The sequence below is a fragment of the Balaenoptera acutorostrata genome, chromosome 3, assembly GCF_949987535.1.
Source record: "Balaenoptera acutorostrata chromosome 3, mBalAcu1.1, whole genome shotgun sequence".
Lineage (NCBI taxonomy): Eukaryota > Metazoa > Chordata > Mammalia > Artiodactyla > Balaenopteridae > Balaenoptera > Balaenoptera acutorostrata.
The window spans coordinates 141,509,117-141,534,776 of record NC_080066.1 but is presented as its reverse complement, the minus strand read 5'-3'; the positions used below and the strand labels follow the sequence as shown (position 1 = coordinate 141,534,776).

General features: G+C 39.5%; 1 protein-coding gene across 5 annotated transcripts in view; it reads right to left on the bottom strand.

Moving 5' to 3' along the window:
• The window catches only part of SYT16 (synaptotagmin 16), a 259,391-nt gene that overhangs the window by 113,348 nt on the left and 120,383 nt on the right, over positions 1-25,660 (bottom strand). For 2 of the 5 annotated variants that reach the window (XM_007192962.2, XM_007192963.2), the window contains exon 2: positions 10,213-10,876. The exons of the other annotated variants lie outside the window; for them this stretch is intronic. In XM_007192962.2, coding sequence (XP_007193024.2) covers positions 10,213-10,732 — 520 coding nt within the window. In that variant the 5' untranslated portion in view covers positions 10,733-10,876. The remainder of the gene's footprint in view (positions 1-10,212; positions 10,877-25,660) is intronic. 5 annotated transcript variants of the gene reach the window in all.

Sequence of the window (25,660 nt, the reverse complement as noted above, 5' to 3'; positions counted from 1 at the left end):
ACAAACAATTCAGTGAAAGTGGGCAAAAGATTTGAAGACCCTACAAAGAAGTCATACAGATTACAACTACATGAAAATATGCTCAGTGTCACTAGTTATTAAGGATATGCAAATTAAAGCCAAATGGGATGTTAAAACCTATGAAGGGTCTACGATTTTATCCTACTTGCATCTAACAAGTTTGCCTGCTACTGTTTTATAGATGTTGGCAAAGATGCAAGATTTCTGGGTTAGAGACAAAGGACAATTTATTACTCACAGTACTTCCAAGTACCATGGGGGTAATGCAGAGGCAGGCCCAGATAGATTCCGTGCATGCAATGGGTTTATGTTGCCAGGGAACACCAAGCTTGGAAAACCTCTATCATTTGCAAGCAAATTTGCCTAAGCTTTGCCCTGAAGCGAGACATTAACTTTATTAGATTGGACAGCAAACAAATATCCCCTGTGCTCTGGAGGGACACACTATCTTCCAAGGCTGTCATACAAACACCCTTGAAAAGATAATCCAAAACAAAAGGCTGTTTGTGGCTCTGCCCTGCTCATAGGACATGCAAGACACCAGTGGAGAATTATCTCCCTACATGAGTTATCACCACACACCTATGAGAGTGGCTAAAAAATAATAAGAATAATACCACAAAGTGTTGGTGAGGATATGAGTGACTGGAAATCTCATACATAACTTCTGAGAATGCAAAATTGTACTCTGGAAAACAGTGGATTTTTTTTTTATAAAGTTAAACATATACTTTCCATATGACCCGGCAATCCCACTCATAGGTATTCACCTAATTGAAAACATATTCACACGAAAACCTATTTTGCAAATGTTTATAGTCGCTTTATTCATATTGCTAAAAACTGGAAACAACCCAAATATCCCTCAACTGCTGAATGGATCAACAAATTGGGGCCTTCCTGCAATGGAATACTATTTAGCAATAAAAAAAAAAGCAAACCATTGGAACACATGACAACACAGATAAATCTCAAGGGTGTTACAATAAGTGCATTATGAATATAGCCAGCCTCAAAAGGCTACAAACTGCATGGGGACTTGAGTGATAGAACTATTTCATACCTGGATGGTCGTGGTGGTTAGAAGACCATGTGTGTCTGTCAAAACTCACAGAACTGTGCACTACAGAAGGATGAATTTTATTATATGTAAATTATAACTTTAAAAAGGGTGGGGGTGGGAGAGTTATATGTGTAAACTCTAGAATCAGACTACCTGAGCTCTGCCTCTTTCTAAATGTCAGTCTTGGGTAGAGTCCCAAATTCTAATCATCAATTTTCTCAACTGTGAAGTGAGAATAATAGTAGTATTTACCTCGTAGAGCTGTTAGCTTTCCTTGTTGTTCCATCAGTAATTATTATTTGATGTCCTATTGTATACCTAACATTGTGTTTGATAGTAAGGATACAGAAATGAATCTGTGACACGGCTGCTGGCTTCCAGAAGGCTACAATCTAGTGAATCAACATTTCCCGAATGAACAAATGAACACAATTGTTTAATTGCCATTAGATTATTACAACGATTACAAAAATTAACAGAAGCCAGTGTTAAGCATCTATCGAGCCAAATTCATGTTAATAATTTTAAATATAGTTCAACTTTAGCAAGAATTTTCTAAAATAGGAATAGAAATTTCAAGTCAAATCTAAGAAATCCTATTAGTAGTCCAGACATTTCTAGGATTATCTCTATAGATAATTTTAAAAGGCTTGCAATTGCATTTATTTATAGTTTATCAGATTCAGAAAGAATATTAGGCTACCTTGGTTCACCAATTCATTCTAGCATTTAATACTTTAACTTGAGTAAGAGTATCAAGAAAGCATTATACATATATGTGGAATCTAGAAAAATGGTACAGATAAACCAGTTTGCAAGGCAGAAATAGAGACACAGATGTAGAGAGCGGACATGTGGACACCAAGGGGGGGAAGGGGGAGTGGGATGAATTGGGAGAGTGGAATTGACATATAAACAATAGCATATATAAAATGGATAACTAATGAGGACCTGCTGTATAGCACAGGGAACTCCACTTCGCTGTACAGTAGAAACTAACACAACATTGTAAAACAACTATACCCCAATAAAAAAAATTTTTTTAAAGAAAGCATTATAAAAAGAATATGAAATTATATTTCTTCATTTACTAAGACTGTATGTACCTGGATAAAACATTCCTCTAAAAAGATAAAGCTAAGAGGAGTCACTGAAAATGGATGAAGACACTAAGAAAGTATTCCGAAAAAGTCTGCTCCCTCCAACAAGAAGAGAATTAATGAGTTCATCTTTTACATTAAAAGATCTGAAAACCTGCATGAGCTATGTGTGCATTACAAACACACATCCTATATACACACCCAACACCTTTCTCTGCCTATCATGTATCTCTCTGTCTCTCAATAAAATGGAATGTCCTTACTTCAGGCTTAGAGTAACAGAAGCGTGAGAAATTTATGCCAGAACATACTACAGCTACTTTTATAGAGTTAATTACATTTTCACCATATTCATTATGCATTTATTGAAGGCCCATTATATGCTCAGTTCTGACAGGATGAAGCTCTATAGGCAGTTTGTTTTAAATGTGTCCTTTCCATTCAAGGCTAGAAGAAAAGCGAGCTATTCTTATTCCAAAGATTTCCTATCTACTGTCATCTCACATCACGTCTCAGTACAACACTGTGAGAAGTGTTCTTGGAGTGTTATCAACTAAAAATTTTGCAACAAGTATGGCTTTTTGCACAGGATTTCACACTGAATAATATAGTAACATCTAGAGATTCCTAACCTAGTTTAACAAAAAGAGAATATTTTAAAAGATGTTTTAAGCAGTATGACATATGCACGAGGGGCTTCTCAAACAGAACCCACAGACTCGTTTTCACCATTTCACTTGCTCAGAACTATTGTTTTGGAATATGGAGCCCAACAATGTGGATCTTCCAAAGTTTTATATATTGAAAATATTCCTAAGGATTACAACTCTCATTAAGAAGACAGTATGTGGATGATAGAGAAGATGGCGGAAGAGTAAGACGCGGAGATCACATTCCTTCCCACAGATACAGTAGAAATACACCTACACGTGGAACTGCTCCTACAGTACACCCACTGAACGCTGGCAGAAAACGTCCGACCTCCAAAAAGGCAAGAAACTCCCCCCGTACTTGGGTAGGGCAAAAGAAAAAAGAAATAACAGAGACAAAAGAATAGGGACGGCACCTGCACCAGTGGGAGGGAGCCGTGAAGGAGGAAAGGTTTCCACGCACTAGGAGCCCCTTCGCGGGCGGAGACTGCGGGGGGTGGAGGGGGGAAGCTTCAGAGCCACGGAGGAGAGCGCAGCCACAGAGGTGCGGAGGGCAAAGCGGAGAGGTTCCCGCACAGAGGCTCGGCGCCGAGCGGCGCTCACCAGCCTGAGAGGCTTGTCTGCTCCCCCGCCGGGGCGGGCGGGGCTGGGAGCTGAGGCTCGGGCTGCGGTCGGATCGCAGGGAGAGGACTGGGGCTGGCGGCGTGAACACAGCCTGAAGGGGTTGGCGCACCACAGCTAGCCGGGAGGGAGACCGGGAAAAGGTCTGCAGCTGCCGAAGAGGCAAGAGACTTTTTCTTGCCTCTTTGTTTCGCTGCGCGCAAGGAGAGGGGATTCAGAGCGCCGCCTAAACGAACTCCAGAGAAGGGCGCAAGCCACGGCGATCAGCGCGGACCCCAGAGACGGGCGTGAGACGCTGGGGCTGCTGCTGCCGCCTCCAAAAAGCCTGTGTGTGAGCACAGGTCACTCTCCACACCTCCCCTCCCGGGAGCCTGTGCAGCCCGCCACTGCCAGGGTCCCGGGATCCGGGGACAACATCCCCGGGAGAACGCACTGCGCGCCTCGAGCTGGTGCAACGTCACGCCGGCCTCGGCCGCCGCAGGCTCGCCCCGCCTCCTCCGTACCGCTCCCTCCCCGCGGCCTGGGTGAGCCAGAGCCCCCGAAGCAGCTGCTCCTTTAACCCCGTCCTGTCTGGGCGGGGAACAGACGCCCTCAGGCGACCTACACGCAGAGGCGGGTCCAATCCAAAGCTGAACCCCAGGAGCTGTGCGAACAGGGAAGAGAAGGGGAAATCTCTCCCAGCAGCCTCAGAAGCAGCGGATTAAAGCTCCACAAACAACTTGAGGTGCCTGCATCTGTTGAATACCTGAATAGACAACGAATCAGCCCAAATTCAGGAGGGGGACTCTGGGAGCAGGAGATATTAATTTTTCCCCTTTTCCTTTTTTTTGTGAGTGTATATGTATATGCTTCTGGGTGAGATTTTGTCTGTATAGCTTTGCTTTACAATAGCTTTATTTTACTTCACTATACTATAGCCTCTTTCTTTCTTTCTTTCTTTCTATTTTTTCTCCCTTTTACTCTGAGCCGTGTGGATGAAAGCCTCTTGGTGCTCCAGCCAGGCATCAGGGCCGTGCCTCTGAGGTGGGAGAGCCAACTTCAGAACACTGGTCCACAAGAGACCTCCCAGCTCCACGTAATACCAAACGGCAAAAATCTCCCAGAGATCTCCATCTCAACATCAAGACCCAGCTTCACTCAACGACCAGCAAGCTACAGTGCTGGACATCCTATGCCAAACAACTAGCTAGACAGGAACACAACCCCATCCATTGGCAGAGAGGCTGCCTAAAATCATAATAAGGCCACAGACACCACAAAATACACCACCAGACGTGGACGTGCCCACCAGAAAGACAAGATCTAGCCTCATCCACCAGAACTCAGGCACTAGTTCCCTCCACCAGGAAGCCTACACAACCCACTGAACCAACCTTAGCCGCTGGGGACAGATACCAAAAACAACGGGAACTACGAACCTGCAGCCTGTGAAAAGGAGACCCCAAACACAGTAAGATAGGCAAAATGAGACGACAGAAAAACACACAGCAGATGAAGGAGCAGGCTCAAAACACACTGGACTTAACAAATGAAGAGGAAATAGGTAGTCTACCTGAAAAAGAATTCAGAATAATGATAGTAAGGATGATCCAAAATCTTGGAAACAGAATAGACAAAATGCAAGAAACATTTAACAAGGATGTAGAAGAACTAAAGAGGAACCAAGCAATGATGAAAAACACAATAAATGAAATTAAAAATACTCTAGATGGGATCAATAGTAGAATAACTGAGGCAGAAGAAAGGATAAGTGACCTGGAAGATAAAATGGTGGAAATAACTACTACAGAGCAGGATAAAGAAAAAAGAATGAAAAGAACTGAGGACAGTCTCAGGGACCTCTGGGACAACATTAAACGTGCCAACATTCGAATTATAGGGGTACCAGAAGAAGAAGAGAAAAAGAAAGGGACTGAGAAAATTTTTGAAGAGATTATAGTTGAAAACTTCCCTAATATGGGAAAGGAAATAGTTAATCAAGTCCTGGAAGCACAGAGAGTCCCATACAGGATAAACCCAAGGAGGAACACGCCAAGACACATATTAATCAAACTGTCAAAAATTAAATATAAGGAAAACATATTAAAGGCAGCAAGGGAAAAAAAACAAATAACACACAAGGGAATCCCCATAAGGTTAACATCTGATCTCTCAGCAGAAACTCTGCAAGCCAGAAGGGAGTGGCAGGATATACTTAAAGTCATGAGGGAGAAAAACCTACAACCAAGATTACTCTACCCAGCAAGGATCTCATTCAGATTCGATGGAGAAATTAAAACCTTTACAGACAAGCAAAAGCTGAGAGAGTTCAGCACCACCAAACCAGCTTTACAACAAATGCTAAAGGAAATTCTCTAGGCAAGGAACACAAGAGAAGGAAAACACCTACAATAACAAACCCAATACATTTAAGAAAATGGGAATAGGAACATACATATCGATAATTACCTTGAATGTAAATGGATTAAATGCTCCCACCAAAAGACACAGGCTGGCTGAATGGATACAAAAACAAGACCCATACATATGCTGTCTACAAGAGACCCACTTCAGACCTAGGGACACATACAGACTGAAAGTGAGGGGATGGAAAAAGATATTCCATGCAAATGGAAATCAAAAGAAAGCTGGAGTAGCAATTCTCATATCAGACAAAATAGACTTTAAAATAAAGACTATTACAAGAGACAAAGAAGGACACTATATAATGATCAAGGGATCGATCCAAGAGGAAGGTATAACAATTGTAAATATTTATGCACCCAACATAGGAGCACCTCAATACATAAGGCAAATACTAACAGCCATGAAAGGGGAAATTGACAGCAACACAATCATAGTAGGGGACTTTAACACCCCACTTTCACCAATGGACAGATCATCCAAAATGAAAATAAATAAGGAAACACAAGCTTTAAATGATACATTAAACAAGATGGACTTAATTGATATTTATAGGACATTCCACCCAAAAACAACAGAATACACATTTTTCTCAAGTGCTCATGGAACATTCTCCAGGATAGATCATATCTTGGGTCACAAATCAAGCCTTGGTAAATTTAAGAAAATTGAAATCGTATCAAGTATCTTTTCCGACCACAACGCTATGAGACTAGATATCAATTACAGGAAAAGATCTGTAAAAAATACAAACACATGGAGGCTACACAATACATTACTTAATAACGAAGTGATTACTGAAGAAATCAAAGGGGAAATCAAAAAATACCTAGAAACAAATGACAATGGAGACACGACGACCCAAAACCTATGGGACACAGCAAAAGCAGTGCTAAGAGGGAAGTTTATAGCAATACAAGCCTACCTCAAGAAACAGGCAACATCTCGAATAAACAACCTAACCTTGCACCTAAAGCAATTAGAGAAAGAAGACCAAAAAAACCCCAAAGCCAGCAGAAGGAAAGAAATTATAAAGATCAGGTCAGAAATAAATGAAAAAGAAATGAAGGAAACAATAGCAAAAATCAATGAAACTAAAAGCTGGTTCTTTGAGAAGATAAACAAAATTGATAAACCATTAGCCAGACTCATCAAGAGAAAAAGGGAGAAGACTCAGATCAATAGAATTAGAAATGAAAAAGGAGAAGTAACCACTGACACTGCAGAAGTACAAAAGATCATGAGAGATTACTACAAGCAACTCTATGCCAATAAAATGGACAACCTGGAAGAAATGGACAGATTCTTAGAAATGCACAAACTGCCGAGACTGAACCAGGAAGAAATAGAAAATATGAACAGACCAATCACAAGCACTGAAATTGAAACTGTGATTAAAAACCTTCCAACAAACAAAAGCCCAGGACCAGATGGCTTCACAGGCGAATTCTATCAAACATTTAGAGAAGAGCTAACACCTATCCTTCTCAAACTCTTCCAAAATATTGCAGAGGGAGGAACACTCCCCAACTCATTCTACGAGGCCACCATCACCCTGATACCAAAACCAGACAAAGATGTCACAAAGAAAGAAAACTACAGGCCAATATCACTGATGAACATAGATGCAAAAATCCTCAACAAAATACTAGCAAACAGAATCCAACAGCACATTAAAAGGATCATACACCATGATCAAGTGGGGTTTATCCCAGGAATGCAAGGATTCTTCAATATACGCAAATCAATCAATGTGATACACCATATTAACAAATTGAAGGAGAAAAACCATATGATCATCTCAATAGATGCAGAGAAAGCTTTTGACAAAATTCAACACCCATTTATGATAAAAGCCCTGCAGAAAGTAGGCATAGAGGGAACTTTCCTCAACATAATAAAGGCCATATATGACAAACCCACAGCCAACATTGTCCTCAATGGTGAAAAACTGAAACCATTTCCACTAAGATCAGGAACAAGACAAGGTTGCCCACTCTCACCACTATTATTCAACATAGTTCTGGAAGTCCTAGCCACAGCAATCAGAGAAGACAAAGAAATAAAAGGAATCCAAATCGGAAAAGAAGAAGTAAAGCTGTCACTATTTGCAGATGACATGATACTATACATAGAGAATCCTAAAGATGCTACCAGAAAACTCCTAGAGCTAATCAATGAATTTGGTAAAGTAGCAGGATACAAAATTAATGCACAGAAATCTCTTGCATTTCTATACACTAATGACGAAAAATCTGAAAGTGAAATTAAGAAAACACTCCCATTTACCATTGCAACAAAAAGAATAAAATATCTAGGAATAAACCTACCTAACGAGACAAAAGACCTGTATGCAGAAAATTATAAGACACTGATGAAAGAAATTAAAGAGGATACAAATAGATGGAGAGATATACCATGTTCCTGGATTGGAAGAATCAACATTGTGAAAATGTCTCTACTACCCAAAGCAATCTACAGATTCAATGCAATCCCTATCAAACTACCACTGGCATTTTTCACAGAACTAGAACAAAAAATTTCACAATTTGTATGGAAACACAAAAGACCCCGAATAGCCAAAGCAATCTTGAGAACGAAAAATGGAGCTGGGGGAATCAGGCTCCCTGACTTCAGACTATATTACAAAGCTTCAGTAATCAAGACAGTTTGGTATTGGCACAAAAACAGAAATATAGATCAATGGAACAGGATAGAAAGCCCAGAGATAAACCCACACACATATGGTCAACTTATCTTTGATAAAGGAGGCAAGCATATACAGTGGAGAAAAGACAGCCTCTTCAATAAGTGGTGCTGGGAAAATTGGACAGGAACATGTAAAAGTATGAAATTAGAACACTCCCTGACACCATGCACAAAAATAAACTCAAAATGGATTAAAGACCTAAGTGTAAGGGCAGACACTATCAAACTCTTAGAGGAAAACATAGGCAGAACACTCTATGACATACATCACAGCAAGATTCTTTTTGACCCAGCTCCCAGAGAAATGGAAATAAGAACACAAATAAACAAATGGGACCTAATGAAACTGAAAAGCTTTTGCACAGCAAAGGAAACCATAAACAAGACCAAAAGACAACCCTCAGAATGGGAGAAAATATTTGCAAATGAAGCAACTGACAAAGGATTAATCTCCAAGATTTACAAGCAGCTCATGCAGCTCAATAACAAAAAAACGAACAACCCAATCCAAAAATGGGCAGAAGATCTAAATAGACATTTCTCCAAAGAAGATATACAGATGGCCTACAGACACATGAAAGAATGCTCAACATCATTAATCATTAGAGAAATGCAAATCAAAACTACAATGAGATATCATCTCACACCGGTCAGAATGGCCATCATCAAAAAATCTAGAAACAATAAATGCTGGAGAGGGTGTGGAGGAAAGGGAACACTCTTGCACTGTTGGTGGGAATGTAAATTGATACAGCCACTATGGAGAACAGTATGGAGGTTCCTTAAAAAACTACAAATAGAACTACCATACGACCCAGCAATCCCACTACTGGGCATATACCCTGAGAAAACCATAGGTCAAAAAGAGTCATGTACCAAAATGTTCATTGCAGCTCTATTTACAATAGCCAGGACATGGAAGCAACCTAAATGTCCATCGACAGATGAATGGATAAAGAAGATGTGGCACATATATACAATGGAATATTACTCAGCCATAAAAAGAAATGAAATGGAGGTATTTGTAATGAGGTGGACGGAGTTAGAGTCTGTCATACAGAGTGAAGTAAGTCAGAAAGAGAAAAACAAATACAGTATGCTAACACATATATATGGAATCTAAGGGAAAAAAAAAAAAAAAAAAAAGGCCATGAAGAACCTAGTGGCAAGACGGGAATAAAGACACAGACCTACTAGAGAATGGACTTGAGGATATGGGGAGGGGGTGGGGTGAGATGTGACAGGGTAAGAGAGTGTCATGGACATATATACACTACCAAATGTAAAATAGATAGCTAGTGGGAAGCAGCCGCATAGCACAGGGAGATCAGCTCGGTGCTCTGTGACCACCTAGAGGGGTGGGATGGGGAGGGTGGGAGGGAGGGAGATGCAGGAGGGAAGAGAAATGGGAACATATTGTATATGTATAACAGATTCACTTTGTTATAAAGCAGATGCTAACACACTATTGTAAGGCAATTATACTTCAATAAAGATGTTTGAAAAAAAAAAAAAAAGAAGACAGTATGTGGAAAGGTATAAGAGACAAAAATAAAATTCAAATGATAACTAAAACAAATAAAAATAAAATGAGTAGAAATGTCCTTTGGACAAACCCATAGAAAATGATTACTGGCTAGCTTACCTTGCATTTTTCCATTAACGTTTTCTAAAATACCAGAAAGGTGGCTGTCAAAGCCCTGTTGAAGGCCACTCCTTTGCTTTTCAAGGTGATGTTCTTCCTCGGCCATAGAAGAAAGCACATGTGGTGGCTTTTGGTCATCAAGGGTCTGATTGGGCCACTGGGTCACTATGGAACAGGAGTCCTTTGCATGCTGGCTAAGTCTGGGGCTTGAACTTGGGGCAGAGTCCTGCAAATCACTATTACAACAGGAGAAATGATCCACTTCAAGAAACAAGGAATTTATGTCCTCTTGACTCCAATTGCTTTGTTCTTCATCTTCAAAGTAAGTTTCCTGAATCTGAATATCATCTAAGTCCTGGTCTAGCTTGTCACTCAATTTAGAGTCTTGTTTGTTGAAGTTAACCAGCAAAGCAGATAACGTATCTCCTGCTTGCTGGAGAGCTTCATAAACCCGAGATATCCAGGAAGAGAGAGGTTGGAAGAGGTTCTGAGCATCCTGAGATGCCATGGTCAACAGCATGGCCAGCTATCTGATGTCTACAAGTCCACTTGTTCCGTTCCTTCAATACTCTGGACTTAACGTGAACTACAGAACAAGCATGATGAGAAATTAAATTGGAGGTCTCTCAATGGCTGTGAATATTTCACTCTCAAAACTTCTCAGCTGAAACAGAGGAAAGAAATACTTACACCTGTTAAAGTTACAACCTCAGGCCCATCACCAGATTCCTACAATCAATGTCAAACAGTATTTGGGGACAAAAAGGGGTCATCATTGAAATCCTTAAGGCAGCTAAATAAAAATGACTGTAAAAGTCTAAAGGTATCAATAAATTATTTCAATGCCTGTTCACCTCTGCAGACATGTGCAGAACTTCCATTAGCACTAATAGGCTCTATTCCTGTGGACTGAGAGAAGTCTATCCCCATAGACCGTACTTAACAGTGTGAAAAGAGATAAATGAATCTTCATTAAGAGGCAGTCGGACATGACATTTCAAAATCCAAGAAAGGTTGGATGCTTCATCTATGAATCTGCAGATCACAGAGAGCAGGCTAATAAGCATCTCTGCTTCATGACATGAAGATTTATCCTTTCAAAGGAAATGTGTGCCTGGAATTAAAAAGCTTTTAACAAATCTTAGAGCAGGATTTTATATTTTAATGCAATTTCTAGAAATTACACCTATTCTTGGGAAACAACCAACCTCTGAAAGACTGAGGGTGGCAAGTGGATTACACAGCTTATTGAAGACATGTCCAGAGCATTATGTTGCTTTTGTCTGTGTTCCAACTGCCCAAAGACAGCCCTCTACAACCTGCGAGACTCCTGGGAGACACTCCTTCCCACGAGATTCATAACCTGAAGGAGGCAGCTACAGGACGTCGACAGAGCAACAGGGCACGATGAACACTCTAGGGCTAAAGATCTATACTTTCACAGATATGCATGTATGCACACAGGTATACAAACATGTACACATATACCTGTGTATACATAATCATATGTTATGTGCATTATGTGTGTACATACTTATCTTATTGCCTTTACACTGCTCATCAACAGCTCAGGATCAATGTTATACATGACAGCAGAGCCTAAATTCCTGCTTGCACTTAATCACCCCATCTCTTTTATAGTAATAGCTTCCTTCTGACCGAATCTATCAGCAATCCTGTAAATTTCAGCCATCTTGACCTCAGGCTACTACATGTGACATGATTGCCTACATCCTCCTAAAAACTTCTCTTTAGATTCTGTGCTAGCCATACATTGATTCATTCAATAAACAAATATTGATTAAGTGCCTATTAAGTGCTGGGCACAATGCCAGGTGTAAGGTAACCCTGAGGTTTCTATCCCCATGGAGCCCACATTCCAGTTAAAGGGAAACTGAGCTCTCTGCACTTTCCTGACACTGAATAATTCATGTGTCTGTCTTTCAGGCTCTTCCTTGTCTAAACACCAACTACATATATGCAATCACTCAATTGTCCTACAGTTTCTCCTCTTCCCCCTTTATACTCATCAGCTGGGAGAGTTGACCCATCCACAAGTCTCAATTAACACTTTTTAAAAACTCTAAAATATACATCTCCAGCCCTTAACTCAATCCCTCTTTCCAGACTTGTGTCTGGTTATCTAAGCCAGTGGTTCTCAAACTCTGCTGTGTCAGAATCACCTGGTGAGCTAATAAAAAACACAGAGGCCCAGGCTAGTTGAAGGAAAAGGCTCTGGACCTTTGCAATTTTGTCAGGTTCCCCAGGTAATTCTGACAACCACCAACGTTTGAGAAATGCTCATCTAAGGAAATAGCTACACTGAGACAACTCACCAAAATCTCAACTTCAGCTCATCAAAACCTAGCACATCACTTTTGCTACAACAAATGTTCAACACTCCAGACTCACATTTTAGTGGTTGTGAATTTCTCCATTCAACCCTCCCCCTTTCCATTCTTTCCATCCCAAGTTCTGCTAATTTGAGGTCTATGAAGACTCACTTCCATTACGTTTTGTAGAGTTATCACCTTTCCCCACACTCGAATTTCCTCAGAAATTACATACCTAATTGGTTTCAGTCTCTAATCTTCCCTGGCCTCAATCCATCCTCTAGGTTTGCTCACCAAACCTGATATTGCATCGAGTTTATTGCCTGTCTCCTCCCCTAGAATGGAAATTCCATGAAGGCAGGGATAGTGTGTTTTGTTCTCTAGTTTATTCCCAGTGCCTGCAAGTATGCCGAGCACATAGTAAACTCTCAATAAATGAATTAACAAATCCTATTTAAAATTGTGCAAAAACAGTGTCTAGCATATAGTGTGTACTCAAATGTGTTAAACTGATTAATAAAACCTACTCAGAACTGTTGAAAACATCTTAATGTTACCATACAAATCCCCTGCTTGGTTACACTGAAGAGTTCTTTCAGCATTTGTTCCACCCCATTTCACCACCCACAGGGTTTTTTTGTTTGTTTGCTTTTCCTCCACAAATATTTTGCTTAAATTAATATGCTTTGGGGCATCCCAGACCTAGAAAGTTCCCTGAAAAAACACTGTATCACTGTGCCTTAGGTACAAGAAACTTTTTAAGATAGAAATGACATATTTTCCTTAATAATCCAATAATCTTTTTTATTGTTCTTTTATACAAAGAAAACTTTTTTTCATATACGACCCAAAATCTTTGAATCTACGCCAGCATTTTCTTATCCGATCTTGGAACTAGTAACAACCCATGCTTTCGGTCTTATGTCTCCATGTCTTCTGAAATCCCTGTCCATCAAACCCTCATGGCAATATTTTTCAAAATAAATCTTGTATCACTCCCCTAGTTGAAAAACAAACAAACCACACACACAAAAAAAAAAACCTACTGTAGCTTCCTATTTCTTCTACTGCAAAATTTGAGCAATAGCGAACGTTAATTCATATTTGTTCACACAGAATTTTTAAAAATTAATTTGAATGCCTCCAATTCACTACAGTCCTCACCTCTTCCTGCTGTTTATACCCACTTGCTTCACTCACTTCTGTGTAGCCTGCCTGACCCCTGGAGGCATTTAGTTTTCAAGTTCTACCCTGTAGGATAAAGTTTACATTCTTTACCATGGCGAACAAGAGGAGAGATGCTCAAAAAAATTAACAATCAGCATTGTCTTACTGCCCTTACTGCCTGGGGGGGGGGGGTCCCTAAAGGCCTCCAGCTGGGTGTCAACTCTTTAATTGCTGACGTACTAGCTGTGAGGAGGTCTGGGAGGTGAAACAGGACAGTGGGAGGGGTCTCAGATCAATGGCTATTTATCAACCAGCTTGGAACTATTTCAATATTTGCACAACTCACAGGGCCCTACCTTTTGTCCTAACTGAATGTCCAGCTGTGTGTGAGCTGTGCCCACTAATACGGCCCCACAGTGGGAACTCAGCCGTTCCTCACCACTCCTCACTCTGAAGTTCTATTTACCCATAACACTAACACACTAAGCATTTTCCAAAGTGACTGTGCTCTTTCCTGACCTCTGTTTGCTCTGCCCAAGGTGCCTTCTCTTCCTACCCTGCCTGGTAAATACTTACTTATTCTTTAAAATGAAACTATTATGTCAACTCTTTATCTATAATCAAAGGTGTGGCCTCAGAGTGCTTTGAATGTGCCTTTATGATATAAGGTTTTACTTGTTGTGATAATTATCGGTCAATCTTTCTCTTCCAATGGACTCTGAGACCATAAGTGCTGAGACTGTGTTTATACTTTATAGCTCCAGAACCCACACAGGGTAGGGACACTGTAAAAGTTTGTTGAATGAATGAATGAAAATTACTAATGAAAAATTTTAAAGCTAAGTAGCCCTAATTCCTTTGTTTTTCTTCATCTGTGAAGTAGATGACCTCTAACAGTTCCTTTCCACGTTAAAACCCAAGAATTTACCAGTGTGGGGCAAAAAGCATTTTAATACTGAGGCTGGATGTAGTATTCAGCAGTAAGTCACCTTTTCAGGGACTGGTTCTTTACTTTTGTCAATAACCATTGTCAGATGATCTCAGAGTGATTGGAAAGAAACCAAATCTCAGTCTATATATGAAAGGTTGTCCAGTTGTTATATTCCAAAATAGTAAGACAAAAGGGCACCTACAACTAGAATCTGAAAAATTACCAAGTTAGCAACACTAGAGAACTTTCATTTTATATTAAAGCAGTCTGAAGCCGAAAGGGCTAAGAGCTGGCAGAGTAACCATGGAGATACCTTTGCTGCATAGGTAAATTTCAACTTAATTGCTGGAACATGCCAAGTGTAATACCAGTTATACACCTGGTATCCTGTTTTCTAAGTGGTAAGAAAGCCCCCAAAACTAAGTTGATTCTGGTGCTCTAATAAAATTTTTTTTAATAAAAAATAAAATAAAACCACATGAGGGCTTCCCTGGTGGCGCAGCGGTTGAGAGTCTGCCTGCCAATGCAGGGGACACGGGTTCGATCCCTGGTCCAGGAAGATCCCACATGCCGCGGAGCGGCTGGGCCCGTGAGCCACAATTGCTGAGCCTGCGCATCTGGAGCCTGTGCTCCGCAACAAGAGAGGCCGCGATGGTGAGAGGCCCGCGCACCGCGATGAAGAGTGGCCCCCGCTTGCCACGACTGGAAAAAGCCCTCGCACAGAAACGAAGACCCAACACAGCTATAAATAAAAATAAATAAATAAATAATTTAAAAAAAAAAAAAAAAAAAACCACATGAGAGGGCTTCCCTGGTGGCGCAGTGGTTGAGAATCTGCCTGCCAATGCAGGGGACACGGGTTCGAGCCCTCGTCTAGGAAGATCCCACATGCCGCAGAGCAACTGGGCCCGTGAGCCACAACTACTGAGCCTGCGCGTCTGGAGCCTGTGCTCCGCAACAAGAGAGGCCGTGGTAGTGAGAGGCCCGCGCACCGTGATGAAGAGTGGACCCCGCTTGCCGCAACTAGAGAAAGCCCTTGCACAGAAACGAAGACCCAACACAGTCAAAAATAAATTAATTAATTAATTAGTTTAAAAAAAAAAAAACCCACATGAGAAAGAAAGAAGAAAAGATGGTCTAGGTCCCTGGATTAGAAGAGAAAATACATATACAGTCTGTGGTAGCTGAGAGGGCTCATTATTTGAATTAAAATGGTTGATGAATTTTCATTAGTATGAGAAGTATAAAACAGAACAACAAGAAACGTGTATATGTGTGTTTAACATACAAGCTCCTACCACAAACATGACCAGGGCCTCTCAAAATACTCAGAATAAACTAGCAATCTAATAGAGAATTAGTAACAACTGATAAATAAAGATGAAAGGAGAGCCACTGATAAATTCCTAGGGGCTATATTTCTTTAAATTTTGTTTTAATTAGAATTACATTTTAATTATAAAAGTGTTCAATTAAGGTCATTTCAAACACAGGAAATGACTAAACAGTAAACATTAAAGGGTTTTGCTTATGCATGGGGAAAAACTATCAAATTCCTGAGCCATATGCTTTCTCACATATTTTGATCATCCTGACCAAGGGTAATTGTGAATAGAAAAGAAGTGTGTCATCCCCAGAATAATAGTGCTCGTGGTCTTTTAAAGGCTGTTAGGTAGTCCTTCTGAACTCACTTCCTATCTGATGACAGATGCTTGGCTGGAAGAAGAGAGTGATGACCTAAGAAGGAAATCAGCTTCTAGGAGCTATGCCTTAAAAATCTATGTTATTTTGGTGAAATCTCAAGTGGAAGCCTGTAAGCATGCGTGATTTTTAAAGGATTATCAGCTCCTGGAGAGAGTCAGATACATTCTGAGAGAAAAGAAAATCTCTCCAATGATATGGCCCCCAGGTAACCAAACCCCAAATCAAAATCTTATACAAGTTCATCTACTGAAGTGTGTTAATGTTTAGCATTTTTCAAAGAAGAAATCACTTTGGAAAATCTACTCTTCTTATTCTCTACCAAGAACTGTAGGGCAATCATAAGTAAAAGTCAAGAATACTGGGCTTATGTAAAGTGCCTTCTCGCAGCCATTAGTTAACTTCCTTGTGTCATCTATTAGATGTGGGTTATTTATTAGGGTTCCCTGGAGTAGCGATGAAGCTAATTAAGCCTATAATTTTTATGACAATTATCACGCCTTTAGGAGAAAGGCATTTTGCATTACCTAGCATGAACAAGAAGGCTTAGAAAGATGAATAATACATGGAGTCAAAACAAGAACTATAAAATGGGCTGCAAGCCATCTTTAACATGATTCCAAAGAGTCTACAGGTGTTTTGTGTTAAGAGCAAATTGGTTATGTGGGTAGGAAAATGTGCCATTGAGATGAAATATCTTTTGTAGCATTTGTCCAAAATGTGTTCTAAATGCTGGAATCTTAACAAATATGAAAATGGACTACTGAAGACTCTTGATGTTAGCAATACGGCTATAATACAGCCATATTGTCAATGCTGAGGAATGGGCAATCCAATAGACCCTTCACCGCTGGGCCTCAGGGGGGCAATTAGCATAAAGCAAAATACGAAACTGCCCTCTAATTGAACTACACTTTGGTCAGTAGACACTGAGAAAAAGGAGTCAGTGTGGAAAAAATTAGCAATGGCTTTGGAATCACACAAAACAAGGCTCAGTGTTGGATCTTCCCTCAATTATGGCACAGCACGGGGCCAGTCAGGTTACCTGGGTGCACCTAAATGTCTTGATCTGTAACACGGAGAACACTACCCCCCCGCCTTGCAATTCACTGTGGACATTAGATCGCACACTGTTTCTAAAGCACTTGGAACAGAGCCCAGTACATAACAGGCGCTCAATATCATTTATTCATTACTAAACTCAAATTTGTGACATTTTAAAAGGTAAAAGTATATTAAACTTACAATCTTTTCCCCGATGTGGTAAGACCTCAGAAGAAAGATACTATAATTATAACTAACATTTGCCAAACACTACACAGCATGCAATGCTTTTTGACAACTTATATGAATTAAAAACTCGTTGTGAAGAATATTAGCCTTCCTATTTCGCGGTTGAAAAAACTGAGGCTCAGAAAGAGTAAGTGACTTGCCCCAGTGGTCATACCTATAATAAAGAGTGGGGCTGATATTCCAACTCTCCTTTGTTGAATTCCAAATTCTTGCTTTAACTGCTATTCCACATCCTCACAAAATGCCAACAAGACACTGAAGACACTAGAAATAAAACATGTGGCACCCCTATGATCATAGAAGCACTATTTACAATAGCCAAGACATGGAAACAACCTAAATGTCCACAGAAACAACCTAAATGTCCATCGACAGATGAATGGATAAAGAAGATGTGGTACATATATACAATGAATACTACTCAGCCATAAAAAAAAAATGAAATAATGCCATTTGCAGCAACATGGATGGAGCTAGACATTATCATACTAAGTAAGTCAGAAGAGAAAGACAAATACCATATGATATCACTCATATGTGGAATCTAAAATATGACACAAATGAACTTACCTATGAAACAGAAACAGACTCGCAGACATAGAGACAGACTTGTGGTTGCCAAGGGGATGGAGGCTGGGGGAGGGAAGGATTGGAGTTTGGGGTTAGTAGATGCAAACTATTATATATAGAATGGATAAACAACAAGATCCTACTGTATAGCACAGGGAGATTCTATATAGCACAGGATATATTCAATATCCTGTAATAAACCATAATGGCAGCCGCAAAGCACAGAGAGATCAGCTCTGTGCTTTGTGTTCACCTAGAGGAGTCAGATAGGGAGGGTGGGAGGGAGACGCAAGAGGGAGGGGATATGGGGATATGTGTATATGTATAGCTGATTCACTCTGTTATACAGCAGAAACTAACACACCATTGTAAAGCAATTATACTCCAATAAAGATGTTAAAAAAAAAGAATATGAAAAAGAATGTACGCATATGTATGACTGACTGAATCACTTTGCTATACACCAGAAACTAACACAACATTGTAAATCAACTATACTTCAATAAAATAAAATTTTTAAAATGTAACATATTTTCCTAATAAGTAGTCAATGTGGTGTTCAAATCCAGGTTTGCAGGACTCCAGGGTCTATTCTCATCCTGTTTCCACTCCACCTTGGCTACCTATTCCACTAATGAAACTCTTCTAAAAATAAAAACTTTTGCAATATTCCAAAATAAGTATGATAAAGTAAAAAAAATTACACTTTTCCAAAGAAAGTGTAATAAAGTAAAAAAAGTTCTAAACTACTATCTAAGTCAAGGAAGACTTATTTTAACCTTTTTTTTTTTTTAATGGCTGTGTTGGGTCTTCATTGCTGCGCGTGGGCTTTCTCTAGTTGCAGTGAATGGGGGCTACTCTTGGTTGCGGTGCATGGGCTTCTCATTGCGGTGGCTTCTCCTGTTGGAGAGCACGGGCTCTAGGCACACGGGCTACAGTAGTTGTGGCTCGCGGGCTCTAGAGCGCAGGCTCAGTAGTTGTGGCACACACGCTTAGTTGCTCTGCGGCATGTGGGATCTTCCCGGACCAGGGCTCGAACCCGTGTCCCCTGCATTGGCAGGCGGATTCTTAACCACTGCGCCACCAGGGAAGTCACCAGAAGGCATTTTAAAATCTGTTTTTCAAACTCCATGCAACAGAAAGCTTTGTATATGAGCATGATGATCTCAAAAAGACTTGGGTTGACCCAACAAGAATTTTTAATTGCTCAAGGTTTTTGCCACTGTAACAATAACATCTTTTAAATATTCTCCAGGGGCTTCCCTGGTGGCGCAGTGGTTGAGAATCCGCCTGCCAGTGCAGGGCACACGGGTTCAAGCCCTGGTCTGGGAAGATCCCACATGCCCCGGAGCAATTAAGCCCATGCGCCACAACTACTGAGCCTGTGCTCTAGAGCCCGCGAGCCACAACTATTGAGCTCAGGTGCTGCAACTACTGAAGCTCGCGCACCTAGAGCCTGTGCCCCGCAACAAGAGAAGCCACCGCGATGAGAAGCCCACGCACCGCAACGAAGAGCAGCCCCCGCTCCCCGCAACTAGAGAAAGCCTGCGCGCAGCAGCTAAGACCCAACACAGCCAAAAATAAATAAAATAAATAAATTTTTTAAAAAGAGAAATGCCTTTATAAAAAAAATAATTAAATATTCTCCAAATTTCATAAGCCCATTGAGTATTTTGGAGTATCTATTATATCCAAGGCAGAGATGTAAATATGCTTCACAAATACTCAGTGGTTATATAAACACATAAGTTCTTCAGCATTTCCAGAGGGACTATTTAATGTGGCTTTAATAATACAATTTTCTTAATAGATTGTCACTGCTCTTGCCCAGAAACCCATTTTCAGACACACATATAATATTTTTATTGAGAATTTAAGAATGAATTATATTTGATTAATATTTACCTTTTTAAAGACCCAACCATAATGAGGAAGAATCTCATTTTGCATTATCCTAGCTAATGTGATCACAATTAACTCCCGACAAGAGTGTACCTGTGTTCCAAAGCCACTGGCACAGATCAACTGGCCCCAAAGAAAGGAGATTCTGAAATCTCAAATAACATACACAGTACAAAGGAATGTAATTAGAAGGTAACATAACGAAATTGAGAAAGGCAAAATGCAGGCACAATTAACAGGAATTACTCTCAGGCTATGAGATTTATCAGATTGTTGATTTTTGTCCCAAGAGATAGAAACATCATTCGTATCTCTTGAAAATGCACTAGGCTCAAAGATTAAGGGAAAATTATGGAACTGAGGTAATTGCAGCCCTCTAGAGATAAATTAAGCAATACTGTAAATATAAGCAATCATATAGCGTTTGTTAAATTTTTTCATTAATTATAGAAGTAATATCAGCTTTACGAAAATTTGTTTTAAAAAAGAGGGGAAGATAATGTATAAACCCTCCACCTTAACCCAACTCTCATTATTTTTGTGTATTTCTTCTGTAATTTTTCTTTGTAATTTACATAGAATGGTAATCATATTACATAGAAACCTAACAGTTCTCTTTTCTCCTATTTTTCATCTAGACTTCATCACCAAGGCCTACCCATTCTTTCATCTCTTGAATCTACCTGCCTTCTCCCACCTGCACAGGTAATGCCCAAATCCAAGTCACCATTATTTCCCAGCTGAACCACTTCAACAGCCTCTTAAGTGACTCCTTGCATTCTCTCCTACCTGCCCCCCCCTCCACAGCCCCCACAGGACTTAGAAGGCTATGCATGGTTTGACTTCTTGTCTGTAACCACTCTCTATTTGCTATTTTTTAGCATCTCACCAACTCCTTTCAGCATCTTACTTCACCAGGCTCCTCCCACTGGCTGAGAAAGCTCTCCTCCCTCTAGGCTTCCCTCCCCTCTCCCCTAAAGCCCATTCATCTCCTTTCAGGACTTAGCTTACGTTTTGCTTTTCAGAATGCTTTGCTTGACAACCAACCCCCATAATCCAGACTCAATTTTATGTCTGGATTCTCTTCTAGTACTTCTTCCTTCTTCTTATTAACACATTGTAATTGTAGCTTATTAATAACTTATGTAATTATTTCTTTTAACAGCTGCCTTCCTCATTAAACTAGAAGCTACATGAAATCAGGTTGTGTGTTCATTTCTTCTTTACCCTGTTGTCAGCATACAGTCAATTGACTACCATAGAATAGGTAGTTTCGAATCAATAGTTTCGAATATCTAAATACACACACACAAGACAGTATTATATCCTACTTCTTTCATTTAACATTTTAAGGCATTTTGCATATTTTTACAGGGTTTGTGTTTACCATTTTTAATGATTTAACCTTTTAAAAACTAAATTTTCCATTAAAACCTGAATACCTTTTCCCAAATTCAAACCTATGAAAGTACTTATTTTTATAACAATATGCAATCTTTTACATCTCAAGAAAAAACTACCCAGTATTCTCCATCAGAATGAGAATACAGTTAAATTATATGAATTCAGACATCATAAATTTGACATTTATAAAAGCTTTGACAGGAGCTAGGGTAAAGCTTACTTCTGTATTTTCTATTAAAGTAAAAGTTAAAAGTAAACTGGCTAAACAAAATCACCATCATCGTCACCCTCATCATCAAAATATTTCAGGGGACTATTTACCTTACAGCTCTTCTTATTTTTTTCATTAAGGGGTTAGGAGAAGGGCCGAACGGTTTTCTTTTCTAATCACGTCCCAGGTAATCCTCATGCCGCTGGCCCACTGACACACATCGAACAGCAAGGTTTTATTGAGGTATGATTTACAGGTCATAAAATTCACCTTTTCTGAACATACCCATTCTAACCATAAACAGTTCAATACTTTTTAGTAAATTTATCAAACTGGGCAACCATCATTATAACCCAGTGTCAGAACATTTTCATTACCCCAGTAAGATCTCTAATGACCATATACAGTTAATCCCCATTCCCACCTCCAGCCCCAGGCAACCACAAATCCACTTTCTGTCTTTATCATTTGTCTTTCCTGGGCATTCCATATAAATGGAATCATACAATGAAGAAAAAGATTATGAGAGACAGTGGAAATAACACTAAAATAGTTATGAGACACCATCAGCCAGTTCCACTTCTGCAACTATCTATGATCTTGGGAAAGATGTTTAATTCCCTAGACTCCCATTTCCTCACGTGCAAAATGATAGCATTGCACTTGGAAAGTTGTCAGTATTCCTTGCAGATAACATTCTAAATCAGCATCCTGTGGAGCTCCCCTTTGCCACCCTCCTTTCGACTTTGTACTACTGTTGGCATCCAACACACATGAAATTCATTTTGCTTCAAACATAACTATGACACAGACATCACAAATTCAAGACTCTAGCAACCACATCAAGCATATACTATAGAAGGCACTCAAGAAGGATTTACTGAATTAAACTGAACTGAATTTGGTTGGCCTCCACTAATTAAGTTTGCTTAATCCTATAAAATCTAGAAATGGTTTTTATAAGTTTCAAACTATTTGCAAAATGTTGGATGAATAAGCTTTTTCCTGGAGACGATGTTCCTATCTTTTTCAGAATCTCAAAAGGGCCCCTTTATCCCCACTGCCATTTCTATAAATAGCACAGATTGGTGAGATCAGTCTGTCTCTGAAAGATACCCTGCCACCAACAGTTAGGAGGGTGGCAAAGGGGAGCTCCCCAGGATGCTGCTGATTTAGAATGTTATCTGCAAGTTTTCATCTGGTTCCCACTATGTTTGTGATGAGGGAAATAGGAATCTTTCATCTAATGAGATTTTCATTTATAGCCAGAAAACCATTCCAGCACAAATGATTAATCCATTGCACATGTTTCTGCTAGGTCCTGGGACATGGCCTCACGTTCTTATTTATATTGGCCCCCTTCTGTCTATGAATGAACACATCAATATTCTTAAGTTGGAACTCTCAACCTAGATCAATGCTAACAAATGTTCAATATTTTTCCTTATGTTTTCCTTTCATTTGTTTACACAAGCTACAAACTAAGCAGGCAGTAATATTGTTCATTACTAAAACGACAACTGCTACACATTTTATCTCCTTCGTCAGTGGTTATCAAAACAAGGTCTCCTGGGGTCTTGATGACTGGGCTCTTAGAATAGTAATGCTGATAACATGAGAATGTCAATACTTCTGTGTCTGGCAAACATTAATAATCAGATCCCCCTGGGATCCCATCAAAAGCAGCAGCCTTAATGGCATCTTTTGGCTGCAAACATAAGCAGGTTAGGTGGGTGGTGCATGAGGCCTCAGGTCTGCCCAAAGTGGCCCCAATCAAAGAACACTTGCAAACATTCCTTTTACATTTCCCTTACCACTGGCAGGGAACTTCACATAAGAAATGGGAACACTGTTTTCTAAGCATAATAATGGATTCAAACATTCTTAACTAATTCTACATACATATGTGACCTATTTTATAACATTATATATAGTTATACAGACTGTATCTATTCAGTTAAACCAAAATACTAGCTATATTTCTATGTTAAGCCAAAAATGCCTGTCTTTTCCTTTTTTCTTCTCTTTCTTTTTTAATCCTTCCAATTTCTCACTAAAAGATGTGAAAGTTTGCTTGCTGAGGAATAACAAATACCTCTGCGGTCTTCTGTTAGCACGGCTCAGTTCAACTAGGATTTACTACCATCACCCATAATGAATGGGATACTACTTTCTAGTAGCAAAATACTAACATTTCATTCCAAAAAGCATACTAGTATAAATATAAGTCCTGCAATAGAGCAGCTAATGGAAAGGAAAATCCTCCAACTGATATAGAAAATGACGTTTCACACTGGTGTCCCATTTCTAAATAATCCCAAACAAAATACACATTTGGGGTTAGTTTCAGATTTGGGGGCGGGGGGATTCTAAATGGAACTCTTGCCCTAAAATGTTTTAAAACTAATACCAGTTAGGTCTTTGACTATAAAGCCTACCCATGGGAAAAACAAAAATTTGAAAGGACTCTGACATCTTTCCAACATAGAATGATGAGCTATGAAGTACATCTTTAATAAGCATTACTTGTTAAGGGGCAGAAGAGTGATGGAGAGATTTGGGAAGATCAAAGACCAACTTAACAACAACAACAACAAAAGAAGCTTTCTGCTTAAGAGTCCCAGTAAGACACTGAGAGCTTCATGATACTTTCCATAATGTGCCTTATAATGCCATGATTTGTATTTTGCTTCAAGATAATTTAAAAAGAAACATTCAAAGAGTTAATGCCCTAACGGTAAGGTTTTCTCCATCACCCTCTCTCTCATCAAGTGGCCCACGCCTTTATGGAATGACAACTATAAACTACCACTCTGTGGTCAATGCTCACTAGAGAAAAGCAAAAAAGAAAAGCAGTTTTTAAGCAGATGGCAATTTCATTCTATAAAACTGACATTAATTTTTCTTAAGTATTAAGAACTGTTTTGAGAATCCAGAGTATAGAAACTAAGAAAATAAGATTCAAAATGTTTTTGGAATTCCTAAATTCACACATTTCAAACAGTACCTGTCACCTTATCATTAAACCTCAATCATAAAGCCTCAATAATATAAGCTTGCAATTATTATGAGAGATTTTGTGAATAAGGTATTTGCTCCTTTGAGTTTTAGAGGAATACAGACATTTTAATGGAACTGCATAACCATAGACATGCCCTTTCTTTTACCTTAATCTGTCAGACTAAGAAAAATGAGATTTTTAAACCTGTTACTCCAATAACTAGTTTAGAACTGATTACTCAAATAGCTAGTTAAGCACATACTTGTAGACACTCACTTCAATGCAGAAACAGTGACCTGTGTTACTATTGTACACAAACAACAATCCTTTTCCTTGCTGCCCACTCATCAGCTCTTTTTTTTTTTAATTTAAGGCATGTGTCTCTTTAAAGTATAATGAACCTTGCTGACAACAGAAGCACAAAAACCCAGTATCCTCTGATAAATCTAACTCATAGCACTATGTATCTCTGGAAGATAGCACAGGGAGATCAACTGCTGTTATGATACCATTCTTTAGCACGTGCAGACCAACGTACGAGCTTTGAACTTACAAGTAATTTCCTCATCCATAAGTGAAAATGACATGTTCATCTCCAATACATCAAAATCCCTCAAAGCTACCCATAAAGTTGATGAGATAGTTTCACCAGCTCCAGCAAAAGGACGTGTGATTAACACCCCCTCAGATCATCCTGGGGACCCATGCTGAAGGAGTGAAGAAAGAATTTCAATCCACCAAGCAATCAACACTTAGTGGGTGCTTCTACATAGACTATCAAGGTTTACTGAGGTCTACCCAGAACTCAGTCATAAGATTCCATACTATGGCGATTCCAAATACAAAAGGCTCAGAGTTTCTGCCAAAAATTGACTCCACACTATATATGTTTTATATATATATATATAGTATATATATATATATATATATATATA